We start from the raw sequence: 15,018 nt of genomic DNA, 5'->3' as shown, positions 1-15,018 counted from the left end.
TTCCACCACTGCACCACTCATCATCACCAAACACCCTCAACCACTCCATGCTGCAATGTACCTACCCCTCCACCCTGTGATCCTTCCAAAGCCACCAGTGATCTATCACCACTGTCCCCCAACTATTCATCAAGGCAAGACTTTGATGTCTCTTGCTTTACCCCTTCTCCCAACACACTTCACCATCCAGCACCATTACGCTACATTTCCCAATCACCCATTACTTAAAACCTTCCCTTTCTTCTCTGTCAAATCACAACCTCTGACCAAATTAAGTTTACCAGGAAGCCAAAACACTAGATGATCGATACTCCATTCTGCCCATATAACTCATTTCATTTGGAAAGTCTGATCTGCCCTTGGCTATCTCGTAATGGAAACAAGCATGAGAGCAGTTGTCATTATTGTGAAGATAAAATTACATTAAATTTGATTAATTCATTTATTTATTTTAAAAATAGTAAACATCAAAACATGCAAGATCATGTGCTGCGATTTTTAGATGGTTTCATCTTAGTTTTCAAAATAAACTAAATTAAAAATGGTCAAGGTCTGTGTGGATTTTGAAAGCTAATGTAAATGTAATTGGTCTTAGGTCAGAAATTTGTGCATGTTTTTAGTTTCAGTTGGAAATGCTGATGGACCAACAGCTGGCATTCCAGAGAAAATTACTGGAAGAGAATCTTGCTGTTAAGAAAAATCTCGTGAAAAGAATACAATCCAGTATTTACCACAGAAGGCATTTCTGGAACACAGCTGCCCTACAGATTACGGACCTCATCCAACTGGTAAAAAAGTAAGACTTCGTTATCATTGAATTATCCATTCGAGATTCATCACAACAATGGTTTAGATTTCAGATAGATGGGGTTTATGTGACTGAATGTGTTCACTCCAGAACCATGGAAAGTACATGCTCCAAATGTTTCTGATGAAAGGTCATTGATTTGGGATGTTAACCCAGTATTCCTCTCCACAGGTGCTGCCTGATCAGCTGAATATTTCCAGTATTTCCTATACATTTCAGATTTTCAGCAGCTGTTGTATTTTCATTCTGCGTTTGTAAGGTGGGAAGGAAGAATTTTTTTTTACAATGCAATAATTCTGACTCCGCACAAAGTCATCTCCAGAATGATTGTAATTAAAAGATTTGTTTTAAAATAGAAGTCTTGAAAAAATGACTGAGGAAGAGAGCTAAATAACAGTCATTCAGAGCCACAAAAGTTGTACTTTATTAGCCTCTTACTTCAGTGAATGTGAGGTGAGGCAAAGGAGGAAAAACCCAACACCCAACCCCAACCAACCAATTTTCCCCTGCAACCGCTGCAACCGTGTCTGCCTGTCCCGCATCGGACTTGTCAGCCACAAACGAGCCTGCAGCTGACGTGGACTTTTACCCCCTCCATAAATCTTTGTCCACGAAGCCAAGCCAAAGAAAGAACTTCAGTGAATGCCAATCTATTTGGGAGATGGCAAGCAGTCAGAGAGCAAATGCTGTAATAAGTGAAGGGGAGAAAAAACAATGATAGGAAAGAAATTCCTACCAATTCAGTATGTTCTGTTAAACTTTAAAGATAATTGAGAATCACAAGCAGCAATGTGATATCAACTAGACAATCTGCTTTAGCAATTTAAAAAAAATGCAAATTATAGGTTGCAGGTAAGGTCAGCACTTGCAATGCACAAGTGTGCTGAAGAAACTTTGCAGATCATGTAGCATCTGTAGGAAGTAAAAGGTAACCAATGTTTCAGGCCTGAGTCCTTCGTCAGGAATAAGGGATATCTGGTAGGTGTCGAATAAAAAGGTGGGGGGAGGAGGGGAGGGAGGAAGGGGAAGGGAGAGGAGCACATACTAACAATTAAGAGGTAATAGGTGGATGGGTAGATGAAAAACAAGCTGAGAATGGATCAGGGGAGAGAGAATAGAGCTTAAAAGCAGCAGGGATAACAGAGGGGGTAGACTCTCACAGAACTCCCTTAAGAATAAAAGAGAACTTCCTCAGGGTAGGCATCCCTCAAATTTACTTTGCAATGACTTAGTATACAACTTTCTTTAACCATCAGTGATGAAGGATAGGAAATTCTGGGATTGTGACCTGGTAATGGTGATGTGTTTCCAAGTCAGTGTGGTACGTGATTAAGGAATGAAGGGGTTTCCATGTGCTTGCTGCCTTTCTCCTTTTGGGTGAAGGATGATGCTGGTTTAGGAGCTGCTGTCAAAGAACCATTGTTTATCTGCACAAAGCTTGATCCTACCATTCTGAGCTTATCCTGTAGATGTGGATAAGGGATAAAAAATGGTCAGAAGATCAAGGTGCAAATCCTTTGTATCTTCCCATAAATATGTAAGACTTCCTGTAGGACAACTTGTTGGCCATAAAAAATGCTTTCTGGAAAATTAAGCAACAGAATGATTTTGGCAGGCAAGGGTAGCAAACAGGTCAGCCAAAGGAATGGGAAGAAAAGCTTTTAATGCTTACAAAACCACCTTCAGGTGTACGACCAACTGAAGCAGATTTTTAAGGGCCTGTGATGGAACCTTGTGTTATAATCAGTTAATTTGATTGGATAATAATGTAGGCAAAAATTACTTCTCATACAGGGCAACATAATTATTATTTTACATAATGTGTGAACAAACAATATTGTAAACGCAACTTCATCGTATTCTCTGGTGCATTTTTGATTCAAACAGCTGTTTATCATTTATGGACACTCATGGCATAATTCATATTGGACTAACTTAATGAGAAGCAGTAGGGGCATGATATACTCTCAGTGTTAATGTTGTGCAGTTCCTCAAGTTTATGTCTGCATTAACTTGATGTCTGATGAGGGTGGCATGGTTAGCATATTAGTTAGAAGATTGCTGTTATAGCACCAGAGGTCGGTTTTTTTCTGGTACTGTCTGTCTATTCTCCCTGTGTCTGCTTGGGTTTTCTCTGAATGCTCCAGTTTTTTTCCACCCTTCAAAAACGAAGGTTTTTGAAATGTAGGTTCATTGGGGTATTTGGATGGTGCGAGGTTGTGGGCTGAAAGGGTCTTTTATCATCCTGTAGTTGATGTAAAAAAAATCTTGAATCTAAACATCAGTGGCTGTGAATTAAATGTCGTCTTTTCTATGATCATACTGAAACCTTGCCTGACCTCTTGAGAGATGAAGATCTGGTTAATGGGTGATTTCTATCAGAGCTAACCCTTTCCCCCCTCCCCCTTCATGCAAACATAGAGAACTCTTTATATATTGTTGCAGGTATCCTGTTCATTTGGGATATTATTGCTGTACTGGATGGTTGTTTTGTCGAAGCTTACAAGATTACACAAGTTTCAGTTCTCATACTGTGTACTGCAGGAAAACTGAATACCCCTGTTGAGGGCCATGGTTAAGCTAATACTTTGGTCACTCTCCCAAGCCCAGTTATTCTCAGCCTTTTTTATCCACTCACATACCACTTTAAGTAATCCCTTACTAACCACAGAGCATCTCCGGCATAGATGCTCTGTGGTTAGTAAGGGGTTATTTAAGGTGGTATATAAGTGGAAAAAATTTGGGGAAATATTGCATCAGAGTATTTCTTAATGTCTTCCTTTTCAATCATCTGTTCTCAATCATCTGTTCTAAATTATCTTTGTGGCTCTTTCTCAGTGACTGTTTGATAATGCATTGGTGAAGCGTCTGGTTGAGTTTACTGTGAAAAGACGTCATGTAAATGACAGCTGTTGTTGATCTTGTTGCAGTGATGGTAAAGTTAATGAATTTCCCAGCTTTTTTGCAGAGCGCATTGGTCACCTGACAAATGTGCTTCTGCATATCAAGTAAGCTATGGTTTTCTGAGAACTTTCAAGACTGATTGGTTGGTTGTTACAAATGGAATCAATTTTTAGGTTTGTAAAAGCACCAAAATGCTGGAGGATTTCAGCTGGTCTACAGCATCAATAGGAAACAAAGATATATTGCCGACGTTTCCAATTTTAAGGTGGTCTTCCCAGCTACAAATGTGAAGGAACTGCTCTGTGGCCTTCTAATGATATAGGCATGCATTTTCATGTTTTAATTAAATATTGAATGAACTGTGTAATCTTAACAACAAACTCAATCAGGGACTCATCTAAGAACTTTTACTTTTGGACTTGATTGATTTTTTTCTCTGTATTGCACAATCAGTTTGCTTACATTTCTTTATTTGTTTGCATGTGTACATTGAGTATAGTTTATTTGCACTACCAATAAGTGGGAATTCTTCCTTGCCCTGAGGAAAAAGAATCTCCGGGTTGTATGTGATATCATGAAAGTACTCTGACAATAAATCTGATAACTGAATCTAAATCTGTATATTTTATGAGCATGAAGAAATTGTCAATAAATAATAGGTTGGAATTGCAGAGCTTAAAGCATAGTCAGTTACACATCGACCACCAGTGCAAGAGCTATTAAAATCCGGAATGTGTCAGGTCAGATTTAGAAGACCCTGGAAACTTTTTATAATGATATAGAGCTGCAGGAAGTTGGAGTGAAAGAGACTTGGCCATGGGAGGGATTTCTAACTGGAAATTTAAAATTCCAGACAAAGGTGGACTGCTGACTGCTGAGCATTTACTGGAGTAGTTAAGATATAGGAGCATAGTTTTGCATGATTTCACATTAACAGTCTGCCAGAGAGGGAAGAAGCCTTGTATAAATCAAAACTTAAAGTAACCAAGGGACGAGATTGTCTCTCATCACAGAATGTCTCTCACTGTCATGTGATACATTCATGAGTTATTTACTGGTCAGATCTTCCTCTTGAAAGAATATGGTAGTAATTAGTGTTACTAGTGCAGGAGTGTGGTGGTACACCACCGGCCTACTGCAGGGGGCAACCTCTGTATCTGCAGGAGTGTAAGGGGACAGGACAACACCTGGCCAGCTGTCAGTCAGTCGGCCTGAATGGATCAAGCCCCACCTGGTCAGGTGTCAATCACCCTCCAGGATACAAGTCTGCGCTGGCCTCCTGAGGCCTCACTCAGAGTTGCTGCAGCTTCAGCCAGCCTGGCTCTGTGAAAGTGTTTGTGGATTAAAGCCTGTTGTAAAGCCTTTATCTTCTGTGTGTCTGATTCTTGCTAACAGTGCACCACAAGGAGCTAACCTAGTCATTCATTTAATAAGTTAGCTGCAGGTTAGACTGCAATAAATAGAATGGTTTAGCAACAACCTCCCATAGGAATGGGCATTTTGCAGTTGATTTGTTCAGTTTCCACAAATTAGCATTTAGGAACTGCAAGAACAGGTGTGATGAGAATCACTTTATCTCAAAAATACACTAGTTTAGGTTAGGGAGAAATATAACATTTGAATCCAGAACCAATATGCCTCAAACTCACACTGCTCCTCACTTAATGGAGCCAGGAAAAGGAGCAGACAATCCCCCTGCTCTCTGGAGGCAGTTCCCTAAATTGTAAGTTTTACTGATGCTGTTAGAGAGATACCAGCTGTCAATGCTTAGCCTCAAACTCTTGAGAAACCCAGCAGCTGAAGGAGGACTGTGGTATGGTACTGTTAAGTGTCTTTTCATAGCTGCCTATGTGCCAGGAAGAATAGAAGTCTTCATTTCTGGTCATTCGAACAACCATAAAACCTTGATAACCACCCAATGTTTAGACCCCAGCCCCCTCCATTCTAAAGATCTCTTGTTACCTCTACATGCCTCTAAGAGCTTCTTCCTCCCTCTGATCACCATATAATCACATCCTTGACACCCAATAACCCTATCCTTTCCCTAGTCTTCCCCTGTCCTTTTGACATTAGAACGATTTCTTCTCCATGGCTCACTAAGGCACCAGTAAAATGTCAAAACACTGAAATTCTGGAGGTACTCAACTGGTCTCACAGTGTGGAGAGGAAGGGCTCAGGCCTGAAACATCAGTAATATAGCTTTACCTCCTATGGACACTGCAAGTCTGGCTGAGTTCCTCCAGCATTTCTGTATTTTGACTACAGTCACAGTGCCTGCAGATTTTCATGTTTCACCATCAGTAAAATGTCATTCAGTGTTCATTTCCTGACTTTTCAGTTTAATCAGAATTTTTAATCACCATTGGAAATTAACCTGAATTTCAGTGAATGAAATGAAACCAGATTTTCTTTGCCTGAAGAAAGAAAGACTGTAATTTGAAAAGCATCGTGGAATGGCTCAGCCTCATTTGAAAACACTTGCAAGATATAGTTTGTTTTACAAGTTGTTGAGTTTAATAATAATTATCAGCTCAAATGTACAAAGATAATGGTCATAGTCCTTCAGCCTGCTTTGAAAATTTTAAACCTGTCACTTACCATTATTCCCATATGTGTACAGTATAAATCTTAAGATTCTGTTTAAATTCAAAGGGAAGTAATTTATTGTCTGGTCTGAACAATTAGTGCATTTAAATAATTGCTATTATTGAATGGATGAAAGTTCACCTGTTTATTCCTCAAGTACAACATGCAAGTCAATTAAATGACTTGCATGTTATGTTCAATGAATAGACAGGAAAACTTCAATCAAAGATGGGGAATTGAGGAAAAAGCAAGGCATTCATTTTGAACTACAGGGGAAAAAAGCACAAAACAAGTCATAACATACCTGCTCATTTAGTCTTTGATGTCTGCTGTGCACTTCTGCTGTTAAGATGCTTTAATCTCATAGACATGAAAGGAAGATGAATAAGCAGTGAAATCAATATGTTTGGATATGTGCACTTAGCAGTGATTCTGCTCCCCTGTACTCTTCTTTCACCAGACAATTCCTGAATCCCATATCTATGCCTTTTTATTGTCGGATGATGCATGCATCCTTTGCTTAGCGTTTTGGAGCTGTGTTATTGAAGGTTAAGGTTTTCAGAAAAAAAGGAAAATGATTAATATCTGGGAATGCAAAATGGATGCATATTATGGTTCAGAATATGCATAATTATTTTCATATAATGTGAATCCCTCTATAATCTTTAACATTTTATTAAGCAGCTTTAAGAAAATTCTGAGGTTCAAAATTGCACAGCCATTCTCAGTGTCTATAGTAAGGCAACATAAACTGTTCATTTTCATTTCATATCAGAAAAAAATTTGATTTTTTTTTACCTACTACTGATGTCAGGCTCACTGGCCTATAAGGACATTTTAAATATTTCTGTCAGCCCCTGCAATTTATTCACTAGTCTCCCTCATGGTCTGAGGGAATATATCAGGCCTTGGGGAAAAATCCACCCTTATTTGCTTTAAGGTTGCAAGCTCTTCCTCCTCACTGCTTGTTTTCCTTACTTCCCATGACTTTGCCCATTTACTGAGTGAATACTGATTGGGGGAAAAAAAAACATTAAATATCTCCTCCATCTCTTTTGGCTCCAGACAAAGCTGACCACCCTAATCTTCAAGGGGGCCAATTTTGTCCCTTACTATCCCTTTGCTTTTAATATACCTGTAGTAACCATTAGGAGTTTCCTTCACTTTGTCTGCCAAAGCAACCTCATATCTTGTTTTAGCCTTCCTGATTTCATTCTTGAGGTTTTTCTTGAATTTTTTAAATACTCTTTAAGTACCTCATTTGCTCCCTGTTGCCTATACTAGCTACACATGCTTCTCAACTACGAGGGGGTTGGTTATGTTGCAATAAATCTATCGTAAATGGAAAAATAGTAAATCGATAAAGAATACCGCATCTTCTGATCATCATAGTCCACCCTACCTTGAATGTGCTCAGATCACTTACCATAGCCTACAGCTGGGAAAATTTATCTAAAACAAAGCTTATTTTATAATTAAATGTTGAATACTTTTTATTTCACGCTGAAAAAAAAATTGTAATCATAAAATATAGCGCCAACATCCATCAGCTGTTGTGCGATAAACAATAACGGCAGTCATACCAACATGTGGCGAATTGTGAAGCTACAGTATCAAGTAAATATGTACAGGTGTCTTCATTAGAATGGATATTGCTATCATACCATTGTAACTTTGAAAAATTGTAAGTGGAGCCATCGTAATTAGAGGAGCATCTGTATAAACTTCTCTCTTCTTCTGAACCAGAGCCCCAATATCTCATGAAAACCAAGGTTTCCTATGCCTGATAACCTTGTCTTTAATCCTGACGAAGCATACAAACTCTGTACTCTTAAATTTTCACCTTAAATATCCCAATTCTCCACTTTATATTGATTAACCAGTCCTCTATCCTTGTATATTCCCCTCCCCCCCCCCCCCCCCCCCCATCTCCATGCATCCTTTTATGTGGTATCTCCTCTGGAAAACCAAATGCTCCCTTCGATCCACTGCACTTATTATATCTTCAACGAACACCAATAAATTTGTAAAATATGACGTGCCCTTCCTGAATCCATGCTGCATCTGCTTGATGGAATAACCTTTATCCAGATGCCTCACTGTTTAATCATTAATGATAGGTTTTTAGCATTTTCCCAACTACAGACATGAAGCTAACTAGCTTATAGTTACCTCACTTTTGCCTACATTTGTTTTTACACAGTGTGCCATTTGCTTCTATATATTGCAAAAGCTGCTAGAGGAATTGATAGAAGTGGGGACAATAATAACATTCAAAATGCATTTAGAGAGCTGCAAAGATAGTAAAGGTTTAGAGGGATATGGACTGAGCACAGACAAATAGAGTAGCTTGGTTGGCTTGGACAACATGAGCCAAAGTATACTGTAGAACTCCATGACTACAACTTAATTATTCAAATGAGATAAATATTATTTTAAAATTTTTTGTTTTAGTGCAGGTTATTTGACAGAAGCTCAAATGAAGTCACTGCTGGAGATGGTGCACCAAGAAATTCTGTTTGTTAAGCTTGGGTTCGATGAGGTCATGGATCAAGAGAAGAAAGTACTGCACCACAAGCTGGTCAGTGAGCGAAGGCAGCATATTTCGAGAAGAGTAAGTGGACTACAATTATATCCATTTCTATTTCTAAGCATCTTTAAAGGAAAGATAATGTGATGAAGTTTCTGTGCAAAAGAAGATTTTATTCTAATTAACTGTGGAAGATTCATCTGGTTGTGTGACTGGAAGTACAATTTGGTTCTGTATGGAGCACTAGTGCCTAGTTAGGTGACCCACAAATATTTGGAATATTGAGATAAACATGTTAGTAAAATCCTAATGCTATTTTTCACTCAGATTCATGCATAACGTGTATCTGTGGTTGTGGACTAAACTGCCTACTGAGGTGGCAGTTGTTACATTGTTGCCATTATGAAGCCGGTAGAAGGAAAGAATGGAGCCTGAAGCAACTCTAGCCAAGTAGCCAGGACATAGCTGCAGGAAAGACCACCATTGAGCATTGGAACAAAAGGTTAGGTGCCTTTAGTCTGACCCCACCTCATAGAACCAAGCCCATGATGTTAGTTGCCAGGCACTAGTCCAAGGCACAACCCTCATTGCATGGTCACATTTGTCTTTGTTGCGCATCAAGCAGAAAGGCCAAAATAGGAAAGGGACACCGAAATACTACTCAAAGTATGCTGAGCAGTTGCTGAGGCTGGCAGTAGAGAGGGGAATACTGACAGAGCAGTGGAAACTCTTTTATGTATGTCTCTGTTGCTCACTTCAGCCCTTGTTTAATTTTTTATGACTGATAAATGCAAGTCGTAGGCCACAACTTCAATATTTAATTTCAATTGGCTGGTACAGAAAGTTGCTGAGTAGTAATATTCATAATACCTTTATTTCATGTAATAGTCCAGAACATGTAATATTACACAAAATTGCCTTCTAATGGCAGAGTTGCCATTAGAGTTGTCTGGCGCCCCTTAGAGTAAGAAGGAAAGAGAAGAAAAAGCAAATCCCTTTAGAGACAATGAGTGTCTGTGGATTCACCTCCAGCACTTCTGCAGCCACACAGGTCCCTGTTCCATCCAGCGGCAACCCGAGCAGGTAATGTTATGAGACACACAGCTGATGCCAGGCAACAAGAAACCTGCCAGAGTGAATAGTGGCTAGAAAGTCCCAGGTCAGTTTCCTAATGGTTGCTGATCAGCCCAGAAATGGTCACTAGAGTGAAGTGGAGTGGGCCCTTTGATTTTTATGTTCATTCGCAAATGGCTGTTTCTAGCCACTGAAGAGTACATGGCTGTAGCTCAATGTTAATCATGCACTATGCATGCTCTATCAGAGGAATTGGTTGCATAGTCTTGGCCTAAGATGGGCAGAGGAATGACAGATGGAATTTATTCCTGATGAGTGTCAGGTGATGTATTTTGAGGTGACCCGAGAAACTTTGGTGTAAAAGTGTAAGGATCCATGAATCGGACAGCTTATGGAAATAAGATGATGAAGAAGGTATACAGAATACTTGCAATGCACAAACATGTTGAAGAAACTCAGCATCCAAAGGAAGTAAAGGGTAACCAACATTTCGGGTCTGGGTTCTGCTGAATTTCTCTAGCATATTTGTGTATTGTAGCCATTCTCAATGTTTTTTTTTGCTGTGACACCCTGAGGACTCTGTTCAAAGTTTATGAGTCCCTTCTCTATGAAGCAGCCAAGTTCAGTTGGTTTCTTTCATACTTCTCTCCTGCTAACTACATGTAATAGAAATATTTTTTATGTTTTCTGTGAGGTGAAAAGAAAACAAGGTTTTGACTCTGAGCTGTGGCTTGCGATTCCAGAACGAACTGACAAATAGGAAATCAATGAACATATAGAAAAGAAAGAAAACATGAGCATGTACACTACAAAACATTTATTTTTAAATTAAAGCGCAATGGTTGACACATTAAGGAACCTGAAGCATAAAGTTGAGGATGTGAAAACTTAATAAAAAGAACTTTAAAAATTAATTCTTCTAAAGGATTGAGCACGATTTTCCTGTGCAAATTTTTGTGTCAGGCTCCAAATTGGAGACTGATCATCAAAGGGTCTCCTCTTGTGATATCAAATCTGTTCTTGGATTTTGTCAAGGAAACTGCCTTGCCGAATCCACATTCGACTCAGTACAGTGAAACCCAGTGATAAAGTGATCGTTTGGGCACATAAAATCTCACTGCAGAAAAAGTGGGGTTGCGCTAAATCTGGGTTTCACTGTAAAAGCATGATCATGTCTAAGGTTCCCACAGAGCCACGAAGTTGATTGTAATGATTGTTCTGGCTCAAAAATGTAATTTACAACTTAATGGGGTTGCAATATGTACAAAATCTTCCAAAAAGAGAGAAGTAAATTGGATGAAAAGAATATCTTAAGGTATAGTTATGGAACAGGAAGTGACAACTTTATATATCAACGTCCCTGCTTCTGCCGGCAGCCCAACGTTTTCTTGGAATTCACAACTCATTTTTCCAGACAATTGTTCGAAGAAATAGTGATGTGCAATCTTCTGCAGTTGACTGATAACTCAACTGGCCCATCGATAACATGCTTGTTCACAAATTGAATGCATGCTATCAAGAGGAACTGACTAACCTCTGTCCAATGACTAGCATTTTATGTGTCTGCATGCATGCCTACAATTGACCCAAATGCCAGAAAACTGATAACTCTTTATGGTAATTTCCCCTCGACAAGTTCAGTCCGGTAGTGAGCCAAGGATCGTATCTCACACCACCACTTGCCCATTCTTTGTAGTTAATACATGGACGTCCCGCTCCTGCCCATGGGTCCAATCATCGCATTATATCCGAATTCGTCTAAAATTGGGGTTTCACTGTATGTTAGTGGAAAGGCAATGGAAAATACAAATTTCAATGAAAATGAAATCCCATTGGCAGATCACTCTTAACCCAAAAATCTTTTATTTTAAATGATTGAACTTATGGCATGTTTATATCTCTCTGAAGATCAATTGATCACTCTTAAATTTCTGCGTTAACATTGGTGGATTGTTCCTCAATAGAGGATATTGAGGTTTAACAAGTCATTAAAAAGATCTGTGTCTATTTGTTTTAGGGGTGTTTCACATGAACAGTAATCATCATCCTTTAGTGGCTCTGCATTTGTAAAAAAAAATCCCAATGTCTGATATTGCTCCAATAGACTGAGCTTTTTAAGGAATGAAACAATTCCTTACTATCAATGAGGTTATTGTGTTTATAGTGCGAGGTCTTTTTCAATAAGTTGAGTTTGTCCCAGATAAAATGCCTTTGCATCATTTGTCTTTCTCCACGTTTGTCATGAGAATGAAAGGAAACAATTGTGTTCCAGAGTGCAATAAAATAATAAAGATGATTTCCTTTGGACAGCCACCTCACCTCGGTATGCAACAGCAGAATATGGAAATATTTGTCATTTTCTTCACTTGGCGACTGGAATAGATGGCCTGGAAGGGGATATAATATTAGAAAGTTTCCAATCTTTTGACAATTCAAAGTGAAGCATTTAAACATCTTCCTAGGTTTTTAGCCAGTAAATGCTCCTTAGGAATGGCACAATGAACTGTAAAGACTAAAGCTATAACATTTTTCAGGCAAGTGATGAACCCACTGTATCAGCTAACCATTCAAGAGGCACATCAGTTGCGCAGGCACCTACGTTCTTGAATGGAATGTTGTCCTCGTTTATGTAATTTTCAACTTCTTCAGTCCCTTAGCATTTGTTTGAATCCTTCTGACAAACATCTTTTCCCTCTGCTCGTTTCCATTCCAGAATCTGGCATAAGACTCGAGAAGAGTCACTTGATGGGTGGATTTATCTAATCTTAATTAAATATGGGATTATAATTAACTATCTAATTGATTTTTAAAATTCCTTTGTGGAATCTCATCAATTCCTCTAGAAGCAGTGGAATTACTCAAATGAAGTGCCTGAATAGTTTCTGCCTGAATCATTCGCATTAAGTTCATGATTATCAGATATTATTATGGATACTCAGTGATTATTTCCACTTTTTCACTTACTTGTATGATGCAAGAAGACCCTTTTTCCAATTTCTGTGACATTCCTGGCCTTCTCTTGAAATGATCTCAAAGGATTTTGAAGTAATTCTTTTCTCTAAATGTTGTTTAAGTTTCCTTGCACTCGTGCTTTTGTTTGAAAATATATTCAAATAAATCAAACACCTGAACAGAGAAGGGCTTTGTTGAGATGTAATGAAACCATATCATAAGTACTGAATACTGCTTTTTTTTGCCAAGGAAATCATTTCTGAAAGTAACAAAAATTAAACAAAATGAAAGCACTTCTGAAGCTCAGAAATCAGCACTAATATGGAAAATAATGACAGAACATAACTTCTTCCATAAAAGCTATCAGAAGGAGACATACATTCACTACCAATCATGAAGATTCACAGCAAAATGAGGATACTTGTGGATGTGAGAAGTAGATAGCAAAACTTTTAGCCTGCACACTTACTTTCTGGAATTAAAGGTGATAGAACAAAATAGGAAAACCATGTGGAAGGCAATTCATAGCCAGTTTTATGTCAGTCAAACATAATCGTGTTGAAGCAAGGAATACTCTGAAAACATTGTTAATTTCCCCCATTTATCTAAGTCATTCCAGGCTGCCTCCAAATTCCTCAAACCTTGAAAAATCTTGCATTGCTTGGTAACTATACAGCAAAGCCTAGCAGAAAAATCATTTCCTTCCCCAAACAATGTGTAATCTGTTCGGTTTCCATCCCCCCCTATACACTTCGGGCCCCGCTTATTAAGGATTTCAGTCCATGCACACCCCCACTTAAATGTGCTGCGGCCCCCATTTAGAATGACTAGTGTATTGCATTCAACCCCAGAATCTGTAGACTTTTTTGTTTACCTCCATGCAGAATACTTACTTTTTAGCCAGGCTGGGCCACAAATGTATCTCCTATGGATAGGATAATACAATTCTTGTCTTTCTGGTAGATAAAATTTTCTTTTGAATGAAGACTTTGGAATCTGTTATCCGAACATTGAAACTATCCTCTTTATTTTAAAGAGAAGTCAGAAATAGGCTTCTCTTTTGAAATCTACTTATTCTGTGCCCTCCATATTAGGAGTAACACCTAGCAACTTTTCCCCTTTTTCAGGAAAAAATACTGCTGGTCAGTTCTGCAATTGAACAGAACATTGAGTTTCCTTAAACTGACCTCTTTGTCTCCCATTTTGATAATATATTTCTTGCAAATCTCTCATGTTACATGGTATATGGCATAATTTCTGTCTTTGAAGTTTATAAGGTCATTTGACATGGATGTGCTAAAATGCATTTAAGTCCACTTATGACTGAGTTCTGCTCTCCTCAGAGCTAATATGGCCGTATGTTTATAAGGGTGCTTCTGAAATAACACCTATTGTTTTCAGTATCTCAAAAACCACCATAAATCCTTTCATCTTCTGACTCCAACTTCAATCAGCATCCATTTTCATCTCAAACTGGCTTCAGTCTTCCATCTCAAAAAACCAACTGTGTTTAAAATACTAATGTGTTGTTTTTGTACTGAAGTCAGCTAACAGTTGCAAAGAACCACGTCTCTAGAATATAAATGAGCCCTGTCCTTCCAAACTAATATCTAGCTAAAATGTAGTTTTAACATTAAACCAAAGATTAATATTAACACAGATCCCTTACAAGAGGTATACAAAATTATGAAGGATTCAGTTAAGTTAGGTTGTAGAAAACATTTGCCCAGAGCAGACACAGGGTGTCGGTATAAGATAAGGTCTAAGAGGTTTTAGGCAATCTTTTTGGATTGAATCTGTTGCACAAAGTCTTGTTGAGTCTGGCTCTCTCATTAAATTTAAGTATCCAGAAGAGTACTCACTAACACATAGTTGGACCAAGCTATGGACCAAGCACTAGTCAATGGTAATAGTACTGATAATCATAGGTACTGATAATCAGAATGGATAGGACAGGCCAAAGGACCTATTTCTGTTCTTCTGACCCAATGACTCAATTATATTTTAAATAATTATTTCACTTCATCCTCTTGACTATAGTTTTGAAGATCTTAAAGTGCCAGAGACTATTGATCAATGTATAGTTCTTGAACACATCACTTTTTTAGTTTAACCTTCATGCTGTTTTTTTTCTTTGTGGGATTCTTCCTGTCTCTTGATCTTA

The 15,018-nt window shown here is 38.4% G+C and overlaps 1 protein-coding gene and 1 long non-coding RNA gene across 8 annotated transcripts in view; one reads left to right on the top strand and one right to left on the bottom strand.

The window, feature by feature from the left end:
• Positions 1 to 15,018, top strand: part of LOC138757881 (limbin-like) — a 169,849-nt gene that overhangs the window by 77,876 nt on the left and 76,955 nt on the right. For all 7 annotated transcript variants that reach the window (XM_069925935.1, XM_069925937.1, XM_069925934.1 and 4 more), the window contains 2 exons: positions 621 to 796; positions 8,753 to 8,912. In XM_069925935.1, the coding sequence (XP_069782036.1) occupies positions 621 to 796; positions 8,753 to 8,912 (336 nt within the window). The remainder of the gene's footprint in view (positions 1 to 620; positions 797 to 8,752; positions 8,913 to 15,018) is intronic.
• LOC138757883 (uncharacterized) overlaps positions 1 to 15,018 on the bottom strand; it is a 59,858-nt gene that overhangs the window by 3,675 nt on the left and 41,165 nt on the right. Inside the window, exons 3-5 of the long non-coding RNA XR_011353943.1 lie at positions 12,867 to 13,028; positions 12,222 to 12,289; positions 6,603 to 6,832 (exon numbers count right to left, since the gene is read on the bottom strand). This is a non-coding gene — a long non-coding RNA (uncharacterized lncRNA). The remainder of the gene's footprint in view (positions 1 to 6,602; positions 6,833 to 12,221; positions 12,290 to 12,866; positions 13,029 to 15,018) is intronic.

This window comes from Narcine bancroftii, chromosome 3, assembly GCF_036971445.1.
Source record: "Narcine bancroftii isolate sNarBan1 chromosome 3, sNarBan1.hap1, whole genome shotgun sequence".
Classification (NCBI taxonomy): domain Eukaryota; kingdom Metazoa; phylum Chordata; class Chondrichthyes; order Torpediniformes; family Narcinidae; genus Narcine; species Narcine bancroftii.
The sequence above is the reverse complement of the archived record's forward strand: the minus strand, read 5'-3'. Positions and strand labels throughout refer to the sequence as shown.